This window comes from Candoia aspera, chromosome 1 (assembly GCF_035149785.1).
Source record: "Candoia aspera isolate rCanAsp1 chromosome 1, rCanAsp1.hap2, whole genome shotgun sequence".
Taxonomy (NCBI): Eukaryota; Metazoa; Chordata; class Lepidosauria; order Squamata; family Boidae; genus Candoia; species Candoia aspera.
This window is the reverse complement of record NC_086153.1, coordinates 248,100,794-248,114,865: the sequence shown is the minus strand read 5'-3', so window position 1 is coordinate 248,114,865 and position 14,072 is coordinate 248,100,794. Positions and strand designations below refer to the sequence as shown.

At 37.6% G+C, this 14,072-nt stretch overlaps 1 protein-coding gene across 4 annotated transcripts in view; it reads left to right on the top strand.

Annotated features, from left to right (window-relative positions):
* DENND2B (DENN domain containing 2B) overlaps positions 1-14,072 on the top strand; it is a 158,242-nt gene that overhangs the window by 126,611 nt on the left and 17,559 nt on the right. For all 4 annotated transcript variants that reach the window (XM_063289443.1, XM_063289446.1, XM_063289444.1 and 1 more), the window contains 3 exons: positions 1,923-2,000; positions 8,334-8,474; positions 10,916-11,064. In XM_063289443.1, coding sequence (XP_063145513.1) covers positions 1,923-2,000; positions 8,334-8,474; positions 10,916-11,064 — 368 coding nt within the window. The remainder of the gene's footprint in view (positions 1-1,922; positions 2,001-8,333; positions 8,475-10,915; positions 11,065-14,072) is intronic.

Below are 14,072 nucleotides of genomic sequence, written 5' to 3'. Positions count from 1 at the left end.
CTTTGTCTCAGTATACTAACCAAGATCACAGCATGCAGGTTTCCTCTAACTATAGAACTCAAATAAATCACATTAACTTTATTATAATCCAACCAGCTGGTCTGCTTAAATATGAAAAAAGGCTGTGTTTTGGGAAAACAAAATTATCTGAGAAATAGTGAACATGAAGTGATCTGTTTTATATTTTTTTCCAGTGTCATAGATTTGGAAGGGACTGAAAATGTCAAGTGGCTCTTCCCACCCACCACCAGCAACAGAGTTAATAGAAGGAAAAGTTTCAGCCAGTCAAAAGCCTTTCCACTCTATTGTGTTCCATTCTTTGTCATTATGATTTATAAACACAATGTGAATCTATGTTATTGATAAAAGGGAGGTAACTAAAATATGGGCCATGAAGGAGGAGACATTTGGGAAGTAAACATACTCACTTAAAAAAGAATAGTGACATTATAAACTTTAAGGATTCTTAAAAAAAAACAACACAGTAATATTTCATGGGGCCACAGCCTTTGACTAAACTATGAGCATTATTGTTCCTGCTATTATATAGGGCCCAAGAATGCAGTGTTTTTACTGGCACTCGGCAAGATAGCTCTTAGCTGGTTACTGTCCAGGACGCCTGGCATGCTTTCAGCATTCCTGCAGATTTGACACAATGATTTTAACCCAAATCCCACATGCTGGATATAATCACTTGATGCTTTTAGAAGCCGTTTTTCTACCTAATATGGACAAAGAAGGATCCCACTTTTTCAGAAATATGACGTCCACTAAGCAGCAGGTCCTGATCCAGAAATAGATCCATCTGTGTTCACTTAATGGCACAGAGTTTTCATGATTTTTTACTGTAGCAGCACACGCACCTGTTGACCATCTTAACGTTTTCAGTTTAAAACATAATCTAAGTTTTCCTTTAAGTCATATGCAAAAAGCCAAATAGTTTGATCACCAGGGTATTCACTGATAATAAACACCTTTTGAAAGGGCCATAAAAGTAGGGTTAACAATCAGGATTTTTGTTTAAATTCACCATAGCTTTTGATTTAATTGGAAGTGGAAAAAAGTATCTAAAATAAGGAACCCAGGAGCATCACTTCAGGGATTGGTTATTCCTTGATGTTAAGCCTGAGCCACATCAATAGGATACAGGCACGCAATATTGTTCCATTTTGCCCTCATAATGGTTACACAGTTGGGCAGGAGAAGGAAAATACAGTCAACCTGTTTAGATCATACCTCCATTCCTGGGATCAGTCCTCTGAGAGATAACTGTTTTCTTGTTGTAGTCATTGGTGCAAGAGCTCCATTATGGATCCCAATCTACTGTGGATTTGGCATGCACATTCATTTAACAAGGTTCATAGTGGCAAACTCCACCACAGTCTGTCTGACTGCAGAATGGTACTACTGTTTATCCCTCTTTCCCTGCTTTCCCCATGAGTGGTCTGGATGGTTTCAGTCTATGTGCCATGGAAAAAAGAAACTAGGTTCCAAGTTGCAGAAATTGTAATTGTGCCTGGTTTGACTTGGAAGAATGCTGAAGAGTATCTCCTTTGCACAGCAGCTGACATGGGAAAAGAGGGTTCCTCATGTACCTGGTTTCCCGTCTTGTGATGTTTTCCCAAGAGTGATCAATCTGATGTATTTATTTATTTCATGTCCAGACGTAAAAATGACTGTTTTGGTGGATTCATCTTCCGCTTCGCTGTAGTTTGATCTGTTATTAGAAGGATTAGCCGGTGTAGTTCACCATTTCCAGGGTACGCCCAATTGTATTATTTCAATAATCTTCAAGGAGACTCCTTCTGTGTACCCCATCAATCTGATGAAAAAAGGCAGAAATACTATGCAAAAAGCATCATCATATCTGTAAATGGCTTAACATTAAAAGATAATTCAAATCTATTTTTTTAAATTGGCAGCCAAGTGGAAAAGGACCACGCGTGCCTGAAGTATATTGTGTCATCAGTCGCCTGGGTTGCTTTGACTTATTTTCCAAGGTAAGCTGTTCTTTCAGCATTGTCTTTGTTTAGCTGCTTGCAGAAACAAAGTTGCTTGTTCAAGAAGGAGCATTTTTTCCTTGATGGGTGATAACAGAATGACTCTGCTACATAGTTCATCTTTGCTGTGGTTTTATTAAGGAATGCTTTATTATTTCTGTGTCTGAAATATATGTCTCCCTGCCTTTTTGTTTCTTAAAGTTACTTTGAGAAGTTGAGCTGAAGTTCTTGGTACATGTGTCTGAAACGATGGGGTGGTATAATGCTAAACCATAGTCTGTTTATTACCAGAAGTCGTAATGTTTGCACAGAATTCCTTTTCCCAGGACATGGATGTACATTTAGTGCATGTTTAATCCTTACTATACTGCCTGCAATAATCTTACCTGGAGAAACAATTGTGTACCCACAGATTTGGAATTTACCAAGTCTTATCTAACACCTTCTCCCCTACCCTGTGCTACAGATTGCTAAATAGGGCTAGAATGTTGAAACAAAAATATTGAAGCTCAGTTAATCTGATGCCTTCTGGTTATGTTTGACTTCAAATCCTATGATTCCTCATTGGTTGGAAATTCTAGGCAAAGGCTCCTGGGGAAGGCTAGGATACATAAAGGATCCCAAGATCTTTGTATACATACATTATTGCTTTCCTGTGATGTAGGTCAGCCTTTCCCTATCTGGTCCCCTCTGTGCTGGGATTCAACTCTCATAATTCCTGGTCAATACAGCCAAAGATAATTACAAAGGCAAGTTCCTAGGCAAACTGTTTCCTGTCATTCCCCCAGAGTACCGTATATACTTGTGGATAAGCTGAGAATTTTAGGTGCCAAAATACACCCCAAAAATTGGGTTCAGCTTATCTGCAGCTGGGGTTATCTGCAAGTATATACAGTAGGGTCTTATTTATCTACAGTAATTGCAGAAAAATCTCAAAAGAATTGGCTGTCTATGCTTAATGTTTGCTTCTAGCGTTCCCCAAGTTGATGGCCTCAGGATATTCTAAACTGTGATTCTCATCATTCTCAGACAGGAGGAGATGAGTTTTGGAAAGGCTGGTTTGTAATACTAATTATAACCCCCTACTTGTACTGTATAAGGTTACTCAAATATAAGGAACTTGCTTATATTTCCTTACAGGAAGTTAATTTTAATTTTCCAGGCTCTGACTGCCTGTGCCTGAATGATTGTAGACTTAAATCTAGTTTAGTTAACATTTTTATTCTGATAAGTTGTCTGTATGGAATTTAGGAGAGAAGGTTTGTTAGGAAATTACAATTGTCTGAAAATGAATAGATAATGTATATACGCTATAGGTAAAGGTAAAGGTTTCCCTTGACGTAAAGTCCAGTCGTGTCTGACTCTAGGGGGCGGTGCTCATCTCCGTTTCTAAGCAGAAGAGCCGGCGTTGTCCGTAGACACTTCCGGGTCATGTGGCCAGCATGACGACACGGAACGCCGTTACCTTCCCGCCGAAGCGGTACCTATTGATCTACTCACATTTGCATGTTTTCGAACTGCTAGGTGAGCAGGAGCTGGGACTAGCAACAGGAGCTCACCCCGCCGCGTGGTTTCGAACCGCCAACCTTCCGATCAGCAGCTCAGCGGTTTAACCCGCAGCTTTCATGAAATACTTTTGATTTAGGAAGTACAATGTTTGGCTTGGATTTGAGAGATCTTGGTTCAAATCTCCTTCTTGCATTGTGCATAGGTACTACTAATTGCTCTTAACAAATTTAGGAAGCTGTGTTATACCAGTTCAGAATCTATGCATCTGGTTCAGCATTAACTCTTTGTTATTTAGTTGAGATCTTTCTTATAATCTATCATCTGAGAAATCAAAGATCACTTTTTACATGGAATACCTGTAGTTTACCACCTTACTTTTATTCCCCTGGGCAGATTACTAGCTTTAGGCCTTACTTTTCCATCAGTAAAACAGAACTGTTGTGCAGGTAAGCATACTATTGTGACTAAAGGATTGTCACATAGTAAATATGCAATATATGCTAAATTAATTAATTTTAAGACCTGCCAGCTTTCTGGCAATTGATGCCCAGCATATCAGCAAAAATGAAGTCACTTAATCAGCTAAGAAGAGAAAAGATCAGGGAATCCATCTTGCAACTGCACAGGTATTTTCTTTTCTGAGTGTTGACCTGGTCAGAAGGTATGATGATGCAAATCAAGTCCTCTAGGTGTTGCTTAAATTTGGCTATGCACTGACAAGGAAGAGATACACACAAACCAATTGATTTCAGTTAGATACAATGATCACATTTTGGATGAACTTGCTATGTATATGTGCAAGCTTTTTAATAACAGTTCTGAAAGAAATAGGTAGTTACTGCAATTACCTCAAGGTTACCTCGAATAACTTTATTAAATGAAATAAAAGAAGAGCATTTATATGTTGCAAAATATGGGAAACATGTCCTAAACACAGTTTCTCACCCATTCTCTTTGATACTGTTCTCTAGCTTGGACAGTGCTTACATTATTCTGTCACATACTTATGGATGCGGACAGAAACATTGAAATGCATAATAGTATACAAAAGCATACATCTTTAAACACATAAAATAGGTGAAATCAAATTTTATGTTTTCTCTAAAGGAAGAGATTTTCCCTCTCTCCTCACATCATATGAACAAAAGTAATTTTGTGTAGTCCTAGCATTCACCCAACAGCACAGAGCAAGAGAATGAGATTTAAACTTAAAAATGTATATCATGAACTAGAAGAGCCATGCTTCTCCTTGAATACCTGAATGTTGATCAAGCATCAAGCATTAATGACTGGAATACAGTAGGCTGAAGAAGCACACAAATTCCCACCTATTCTTACAGCACATGCCTTGCTTACTGATGGCCTTTCTAAGAATAGCTGGACTTCTACCCTTGGAGAATGACTGCTAGTCATTGTTTAGATGACTAGATGGATATAAAGTCTATAATGTCTATAAAGGATAATACTGTCTAGAAGGAGTAGCACAGACTTACAGACCAAGCTTTGAAGAAGTAATTTTGTGAGTGTAGCTAAGCCTCTGTTGTTTTCCCTGATCACCTGGTCTGGTTGGGCTGAGTAGCTGCAGTAGCCTTTCTTGACCTTTATTTGGGTAGTAACGTGGCAAAGATCAGATCAGTGGCTCCCTCTGGTTGTGAACTCCCTCAGTAGGCAGTGAGCAAGAAGCCCAAGGATTATTGCCAAAATCCCTGGTTTAAAATCCTTAAGTCTTATATTAATCAATAGATGAAATAAAATAGAGATGAATCTTCATGCTGCCAGTCCACTTCATTCTTTCACATTTTGCACAATCCTAAATTTAATAATTGGTCTTTTGTTTGACCAAGTAAAGTTATTTATTTATTTTTAGTATCTTTTCTTCAATTCTTACTGAAATAATTTGAAATAAAAATTGATTCTTGATAAAACATTGCCAATTTGATTTCTGAAATTTTATTCTCTTGAAATTATCTTCTGTGTAAAAAGTTGTGTCAATAAAAATTAAGGAGGAGACAACTTTCTCTTATCCCTTTCATTTTAAGTTTTTGTTGTGATAAAAATCCATTTACTATTGTCTTGCCTTCCTGTTCATTATACTCTTTATCTATGTGAGAAAGTTTATGCCACAATTCAGCTTTTTAAAAATCATGAATATAAGGCACCATCCCAAATTATCAAAAACTTTTTCAAGTCAAGAAAAATTATAGCCACTTTCTTGTTTTTCCAATATATATTATCAGTGGGATTCAAGATATTGATTGATTATATGCCATCAAGTCAGTGTCAGCTCTTAGCAACCACATAGATAGATTTTTCTCCATGACAATATATCCCTAACTTGGTCTTTCAGGTCTTCTAGCAGTGCACTAATCGCCACTATATCTGAGTCTATCCACCTTGCTGTTCTTCCTAACCTGCTTCTTCAGAATCCAACATTTGCTTCCATAGAATGTCATAGGGAATACCATTGCTTGCACTATTCTGATCTTTGTAGGTACAGGCATATCATGGCATCTGAATGTCTTTTCCAAGGCCTTCATGGCGCTCTACCACGTATTAGTCTGCAGTGTATTTCTTGACTGCTAGTTCCTTTACTGTTGATGGTTGATTCTAAAAGGCAGAAGCAATCCACCACTTCGATATCTTCATTGTCAGTTCTGAAGCTGGTTGTTCTACCTGTTGACATTAGTCTTCTTTATATTTAATTTTAGACCCATTTTTTCACTATGCTCCTTGACTTTTATTAGTAGATCTAGCAGATCCTTTGCATTTTCGGCTATTAGAGTAGGATCATCAGCATAGTGCAGATTATTGATGTTTCTTCCTCCAGTTTTAAAACCATGCTCATCTTCTTCCAATATAGCTTCTCTTAATATGTACTCAGAATATAAATATATATTCAGAATATATCTTTGTATATCTTCAAGATATATCTGATACTATCTCTCATATATATTTTCAGGACAAATCCAGCCTGATCAGGAAGTATTAGATCAGTTAGAGGCCATTTAACTTCTTTGCAAGTATAACCATAGAAAGCTTATTATCTACATTCAGTAAAGAGAGAGGCCAGCATGACTGTGGATGAATAGGGTCATTCCATTATTTGTAAATCAAAGAGATAAAAGTGCCTTGCCACAAAGACCTCATTGTATGTCATTCATTACTTGGATTAATGGTTTCATCAGATTGCTTTAAAAGTCTTATAATGCCCTCACCCCCCAAAAAGCCCCCTGGCCCTGAGGATTTATTCAATTTAAATTTCCATATTGCTTCTTTTGTTTAAGTAAACAATCCTCTCATAAACTCTTTACTGGAATCCTATACTGTGAATAAAGAAACACTGAAAGTTAAATTAGTTTGAAAGAAGTTCTTTAACTCCTATTGGCACTTCAATTTAATATCTTCTTTCAATAATAATAGACCGTTCAGTCTCCACTTTTTTGAGCCAGAGGTTCCTCTGTACAGTGTTCTGATTATTGTTTTATCATCTGCATAAATAAGGGCTATAAGTTTTGTTAATAATGAACTAGCCATCCAATACATGTATATTCTTATGTTTTGTGAATAGAACAATAGATATATTCTTTCTTTAAAAGATATTTATGTCTCCATGTTTCTGAGAGAAAAAGTAGTAACATATAGCCTAGAACATTTTTGGAAGTTTATCAGCATTCCTTTTGCATAAACCAGATGTAGCAAAATTTGGGGAAAGAACCAACCCCATTAATATCTCCAAGAATCAAAATGTCCCCCTTTTCAATTTCAAGAAGTCATTGGAAAAAGTTTTCATAAAATTTAGTTTTGTTATCATTTGGAGCCTAAACTGAAGCAGTTTGCAATTGTAATAATAACATTTTGCAAATGTACAGCTTGCTAGTACAGTTTGCAATTGCAATAACAACATTTTCCCTACTTCATCTTGAATCTGTTTTTTTAAAATTCCACAATAGGTTTCTGATGTACTCCATTTTTTATGTCTCTTTTTTCTTGGTTGTGCTTTAATATATGTTAAAATAAAATGAAATGGTTAAAAAATAAAACAGAGTGGAGGGACAGTGATGAACCATTCATTGTGTGTCCAGTTTGAAACTCAACCCGTATTGATCACACAACAATTAGTAGCAATATGGGGTGGCTTGAATTGACAGATAAGCTTAAAATAAACTAGTACTTTCTGAGCTTGGAATGGATTCATTCCACTCCTATTGACAACATTATTTGGTCATATGACTCAAGAATTGTCCATCCATTAAAAATGCTACATATTATGATTCATGATGGTAGGAATATTTTGACTTCTGGAAACATTTTTCCCTTATTGATGTCACTGGGAATCATGTACTTTTCATGATGTCACTGCCTCATGTACTTTTTTCTGATGGGAGCAGCTCTTCCTATGGAATAATTTATAGTCTAGAATTGTGTGAAATTTAGAATTGTCCATTAGGCTGAAGTGAGCACTGCCTGGGATTTGCACACCTAGGACATTGCCCCATTGACTAATACATGGCCAGTTCAACCCACTGGGTGTAGAAAGACAGAATGGTATGTCAGAAAGAGGACAAGCAATACTGGGGTGCAGAAAGAGAAAGAAGATGATTGCAGAAAGAGAAGGAGAAAATCTTGATCCCTATTGCTTCCAGTACTATTCACGTTTAATTTTAATCCCACATGTTGCCGGCGGGCAATTTTGTATAAATTGCCCCAAGGGAACAGAATCCCAGATAGAAAAGAAAAAGACAGTTCCCACCCCCTATATATAGTGCACAAATGTTTGGTACTGTTTTACTTTTTCCTGCTTCTGATTTGACTGTAATGGATCAGATCCTGGATGAAGTTGAAAGAAGGAGAGGAATATCTGCTGCTCTGGTTTATCCATTTATGAGGAGCTTGATGGAGTCACCTTTCCCTGCACCTGGAAAGACAATCAAAGTCAAGACCTTCTTGCCTGGAGCTGGAAATGAGGTAAACAACTGTGCAATAAAGCCCTAGTAAATATTCATTTTCCAAAACAGCATAAACAAGAAGAATGAAAGCAGATTACTGAGAGATACCACAACTATAGGGATTATATGCCTTGTGACTGTTCTTTTAAAAAACAGTAATAATATTCCCCATTAGTAAAGATTTTCATTAGCCAGTATACTATGTGTAGATGACTCCTTTTATGAACTTGAATTGTATTTAACTAGCTGTTATATACTTCAAGCTTTCTTGATATTAACTAAGAAAAATTAAAATATTGACAGGGTTTGTCAAGATGGTTGGCAAGCTAGCAGTCAGTTTCAGGGTATTTTCCCATATGACTAATCCCTGGCAGTTAAGTCAGGAGCTACACATCACCACAGACCAGTTCATCATAAAGAGCTAACACTGTTACCTGTATTTGGTCATTAAAACATTACAAAGTCTCTGAATTACAGAGATGTATAGAATTTCTGGTAGAAATGAAGCTAGTTACAAAAGGGAGAGAGAGAGAGAGAGAGAGAGAGAGAGAGAGATGAATTTTTATCCCACCTTTATTATTTTAATAAATAACTCAAGGCAGGGAACATACCTAATACTCCTTCCTCCTCCTATTTTCCCCACAACAACCACCCTGTGAGGTGAGTTGGGCTGAGAGAAGAGAGTGACTGGCCCAAGGTCACCCAGCCGGCTTTCGTGCCTAAGGCGGGACTAGAACTCACCGTCTCCTGGTTTCTAGCCCGTTGCCTTAACCACTGGACCAAATAATCTGCTGATTAGCAGTTAGCTTTTGTGCATGTTTGTGTATCATACTAGGTGAATGATGGAATGAATGCATTCTCTGTATCCTCATCAGCTGCATGAGCCAATGCCTGCCATCAAGTTTGCTCTGGGAGTGCTTTAGACAAACTGAGAAATATAGAACGACAGGATGTAAGAGTTAGAAGGGACCTTGGAGATCATGTTGTCCAACATATTCCCCGGTGCAGGAATCTGCCAGCATTTCCAAACAAATGACCATTTAGCCTCTGTCTGAACACCTTGAACAAAAGAGAGTCCACCATCTCCTAAGGCAGCTGGCTCCATTATTGAACAGCTCTGACCGTTATGAAATTTTCTTGATGTCAAACTGGTATCAGCTTCCTTGTAATTTGAAGACATTGTTTCTTGTCCTCTGAACAACACTAAAGAATTCTGTCCCAGCTTCTAGAGGCCAGTCCTTTTGATACTGAAAGAAGGTATCATGTCTCCCATATTCTTCTCTTCTCCAGGCTGAACAGTTCTGCCGCCTTGCTTGGGGTGGAGAGGGGAATAGATCTACATGGGATGGCTGCTATTGTCCTAACAGTCAGAAATCACGCTGAGACAAGGAATATGTCTCTAGTATTTATTACTGCTACATATGACAGAAAATCCTAACAAACTGAAGAAGCGTGGGAAAACCCAGACATATAAACCCCAAAAGTTAAGGCGGGTCTGATCTGTGTCTCTTTGAATGGCTGCTTAATTCCTCAGTACTACGCATGCGTTTTCCCCCCTGGATAGAGGCCCCTTCCAGCTCGCCATCAGTGCTCATGACATCTATAGACCATTCCTCCCACACTTGGACTGTTTTAGATTCTTTCGCCACTTGGACTTTTTATCTTTACTCTTATTTATATTATTTATTATTGTAATTTTATACTGTATATTGTTATTGATTGTTGTTTTAATTGATTGTTGTAAACTGCCCAGAGTCCCCCGATGGGAGGAGATGGGCGGGGACAAATTGGATAAATAAATAAATAAATACGCAATACCTTCAACCTCTCCTCATAAGTTTTTTTTCTCCAAGTCCCTTATCATCTTGGTTGCTTGCTCTCGTCTGGACATGCTCCAGTTTTTCAACATCCTTGATAAAAATGTGGTGCCCAGACACAATATTCTAGGTGTGGTCTGACCAACATAGAATAGAGAGGAATTAGGATTTTTTAAAAATCTTGACATATTTCTGTTGATGATCACATTATTGGCTCATGTTCCTTTGTGATCCACTAAGGCACCCAGATGCTTTTTTTTTGCATGTACTGCTGCCCAGTATTGTCCCACCCCCCTACCCCCACAATCCTATACCAATGCTTTGATTTTCCTACCTAAATGTAGAACTTCGCATTTGTCCCTTCTGAAATTCATCTTGCTGGTTTCTGCCCATTGCTTCAGTTTTTCAAGATCCTCCTGAATCTTGATACTATCCTCTAATGAATTTGCTATCCCCTACTTTGTGACATTTGCAAATCTGATATTTTCTAACCCCTCATCCAAGTCTCCTGTACCCCACAAATATTTTGAGAAATATTGTGTTGGTTTTTACTATTGTAGAATAATTGAGCTAAGATTGGGCTATGGTCCACATTAAAATCAGGCTAATTTGAGTGTGAATTGTGATTATGGAATACACTCAGGTGATAGAGCTTCGCCGACCAATGGACTCTCGGCTGGAACATGTGGACTTTGAGTGCCTTTTCAAGTGTCTGAGTATACGACAGATCATCAGAATCTTTGCTTCACTCCTGTTGGAGCGGCGAGTAATCTTTGTAGCAGATAAACTCAGGTGAGCCATACAAGAACTTCATGGGTGTCAGTAGAAATATCAGTAGATTATTATTAGTGATTCAAAAGGTTAAAAGAATAATATATTCCCTTCCATTACGCTCCTTATAATAATGTGTCCTTTCTCATTTTTTATATAATGGAGATACTTTTTGTTAATTACTTGTCAACAGTGCTATATACAATTTTTTGCTCCCATCCTCAGAGAGCACCAAGACTATCCCCATATAAAGCAGAAGCAAATAGCTTCAGAAAATCTTCCTTTTTCTTTTTCTTTTTAAAAAGAGGTGATATGTGTTCTGGCACAGGAAAATGGAAGGTATTAAGTGAAAAAAGGAAAAAGGCAACACTTCTCACCAGAATGTTGCATTGCTGCCATATCAAAGGGATTGGCAAGTTAAAAGCTGTATGGTGTCCCAAAAGCTCTTTTGTCCACTCTCAAAATATTGTATTTCTGGATTTCAGCAGCAAGCCCCCAAATCTGAAAGGTCTAGTTTCTTACCCCTTTTCATAAGAAAGCCAAAGAAAAGTGATGAAAGAGCCTTCATATAGGCTAAAGATTCCTAAAAAATAGTTTAAAAAACAACAAGCAACTCTCATGATATCACTGTGTCACATCCCTCTGGCCATCTAAGAAATTGCGTACCCCTAGGCCAAATGAATGCTTTCTGCAGTAATCCTGCACGATAATATTTCATGCCCTGTCTGAAACTACTTTCCTTTAAGATACAAAATAACAAAAGAATAGGACAGAGGGAGCTGGCTGTATGCTCATTCAGAGCCAATGAGATTTCCACAACCACCTATGACATTCCGCTCAAAAATATAGTAACTTGGATGAAAAAGTGTATTTTAGTAAGTATTGCAGTCCCTGTCCTGGGAAAATTTATTTTTCCCACAGCTTATGAACTAGGTATGGGCTGTTGATGTAGGATAACATTTTATAATTGCATTTCTCTGCATGGAAGAAAGATCCTTTGGAAGTCAGCCCAGAAATTCAAACTAAACCTAACCTAAACCTAAACCTAAACCAAAAGAAATCTGTGTTTAATTGCATATTAACTCCATGAAAGAAATACTTTATTTTTACCTTCACTGGACATTAATGAGTTTTTACATTCCTTAAAAAATATCTGTAAAATATTATAGAAAATTGTTTATCCTAAAAGGCTGAAGAAGTAATAGTAGTAATACTTACTAAGGTGATTGAATTCACAGACTTGTACTGTTGTGATGAATTTAATGGCCAAGCTGCCATGTTTGTCTTCTATGATCATTATGATGTTCTGCTCTTCCATGGGCTTGTTCTGCCTTTCAAGTGTATCATTGGTGGTGCTGTAATGCAGTTTTAATGCATGGCTGGAGCACATACTTTGCACATAAACATCCAATCCTTAGCATTGCCAGGTTGGGCTGTGAAAAACTCTTATTCAAAACCCTTGGAGACTATCTACCAGTTAATGCAGATAGCAGTGTTACTGAATGGTAGCTAGGATACTGCAAGGCTCTTTAATGGTAATTAGCACCTCATGATGGTAAATGATGTTATTGATTCACACCTGTCCAAATTGGGCTTTGCCCTTTTCTTTTCTTGCTCAATGATGTAAAGAAATGCTGCATATTGTATTATGTAGCATTATATGTGATACTATATATCACATTATAGATGTGACTAAACTCCTAACCCTATATGCTTTTTTGTTTTTTGTTTTGGCTCCTTCAGTCAGTGTTGGCTCCTGGCAACTGCCTGGACAAGTTCCTGCAGCTTTTTTGGCAAGGTTTTGGAAGTGGTTTGCCATTGCTGCCTTCATCCTAGGGCTGAGAGGAAGTGACTGGCGCAAGGTCACCCAGCTGGCTTCGTGCCTAAGGCAGGACTAGAACTCAGAGTCCTTCTGTTTCTAGCCTAATGCCACTACACCAAACCCTTTATCTACACACATATTAAAGAGAATAAAAGAACCAAAATTTGTTCCCTTTGAAGACTTTTCTATTGTAGGTATCTTTGTATGTAGTGATGAAAATAGCTTATGGGACCCACTGAAGTATTGTAGAGGACTTTCTCCTACATGATGACAAGAGAATTGAAAGTTCAGAGACCATAATTATTTTATTGCAAAACATATAATTCTCACCAAGCTTCATAAGATTTTTTATTTTGTTAAATCCTTTATGCACAATGCGCAACAAGATAAATCCTTAAGCATGACTCATGTCTTTTTGACACGAGGTTTATATTGGCTTGCATTCATGGGAAAAAATACTTGGTAGAAGGACGAATAGTTAAAGAGTTATTCTTTACATTGTAACCATAGTTAAAACAGTTTTGTACAAGTAGATAGCTGATAATTGGCTGATGTGATGTGGAAAGTATGCTTTCCCATTCTGTGCTCCCAACTTCAGCTTTATCATTCAAAACTTGTTTGTGTTCTGCATTTTGTCAGAAAGGTCATTTGCCACAATCATGTCAACATATAATTAAAGTGAGACCACTTTGGCCTGCTGTGCAGACTTACATGTTGATCAAAGCCTTTTGCTGCATATGCAAGGAGGAGTAATTTCTAAAAAAGTTCAAGAGAAGGAAAAAAAAAATAAACTCACTGCAGAGACTGGTTACAAGGCAGTTTATTTGGGAGTAAACGACACTGAATGCCATGGGATAATTCTGAGAAGATATGTATAGGACTGTACTATATTATTTTTGGTCATTTCAGTGTTGTATTACCTCAGCACTCTGGCCGAAACTCTATATCCATACCAAGCACACTAAGATAATGATAATGAGCTTTTGCCCAGTCAAGAGGGGACATGCCACTCATGTTCTTTCCCAATTCCAAAATAAGACTCAGTTAGAAATATAATTTTGAAAGAAAAGAAACAGGCTTTCAAACCAGGTCTGCATAGCTCCAGATCTACCAAGGCCATTGTAGCACACTAGTTATGAATGTCAGCTCATCAGTGGTACAATAAGAACTGAAGTGGACTCATTAAGAACATTTCAAACCATGGTGG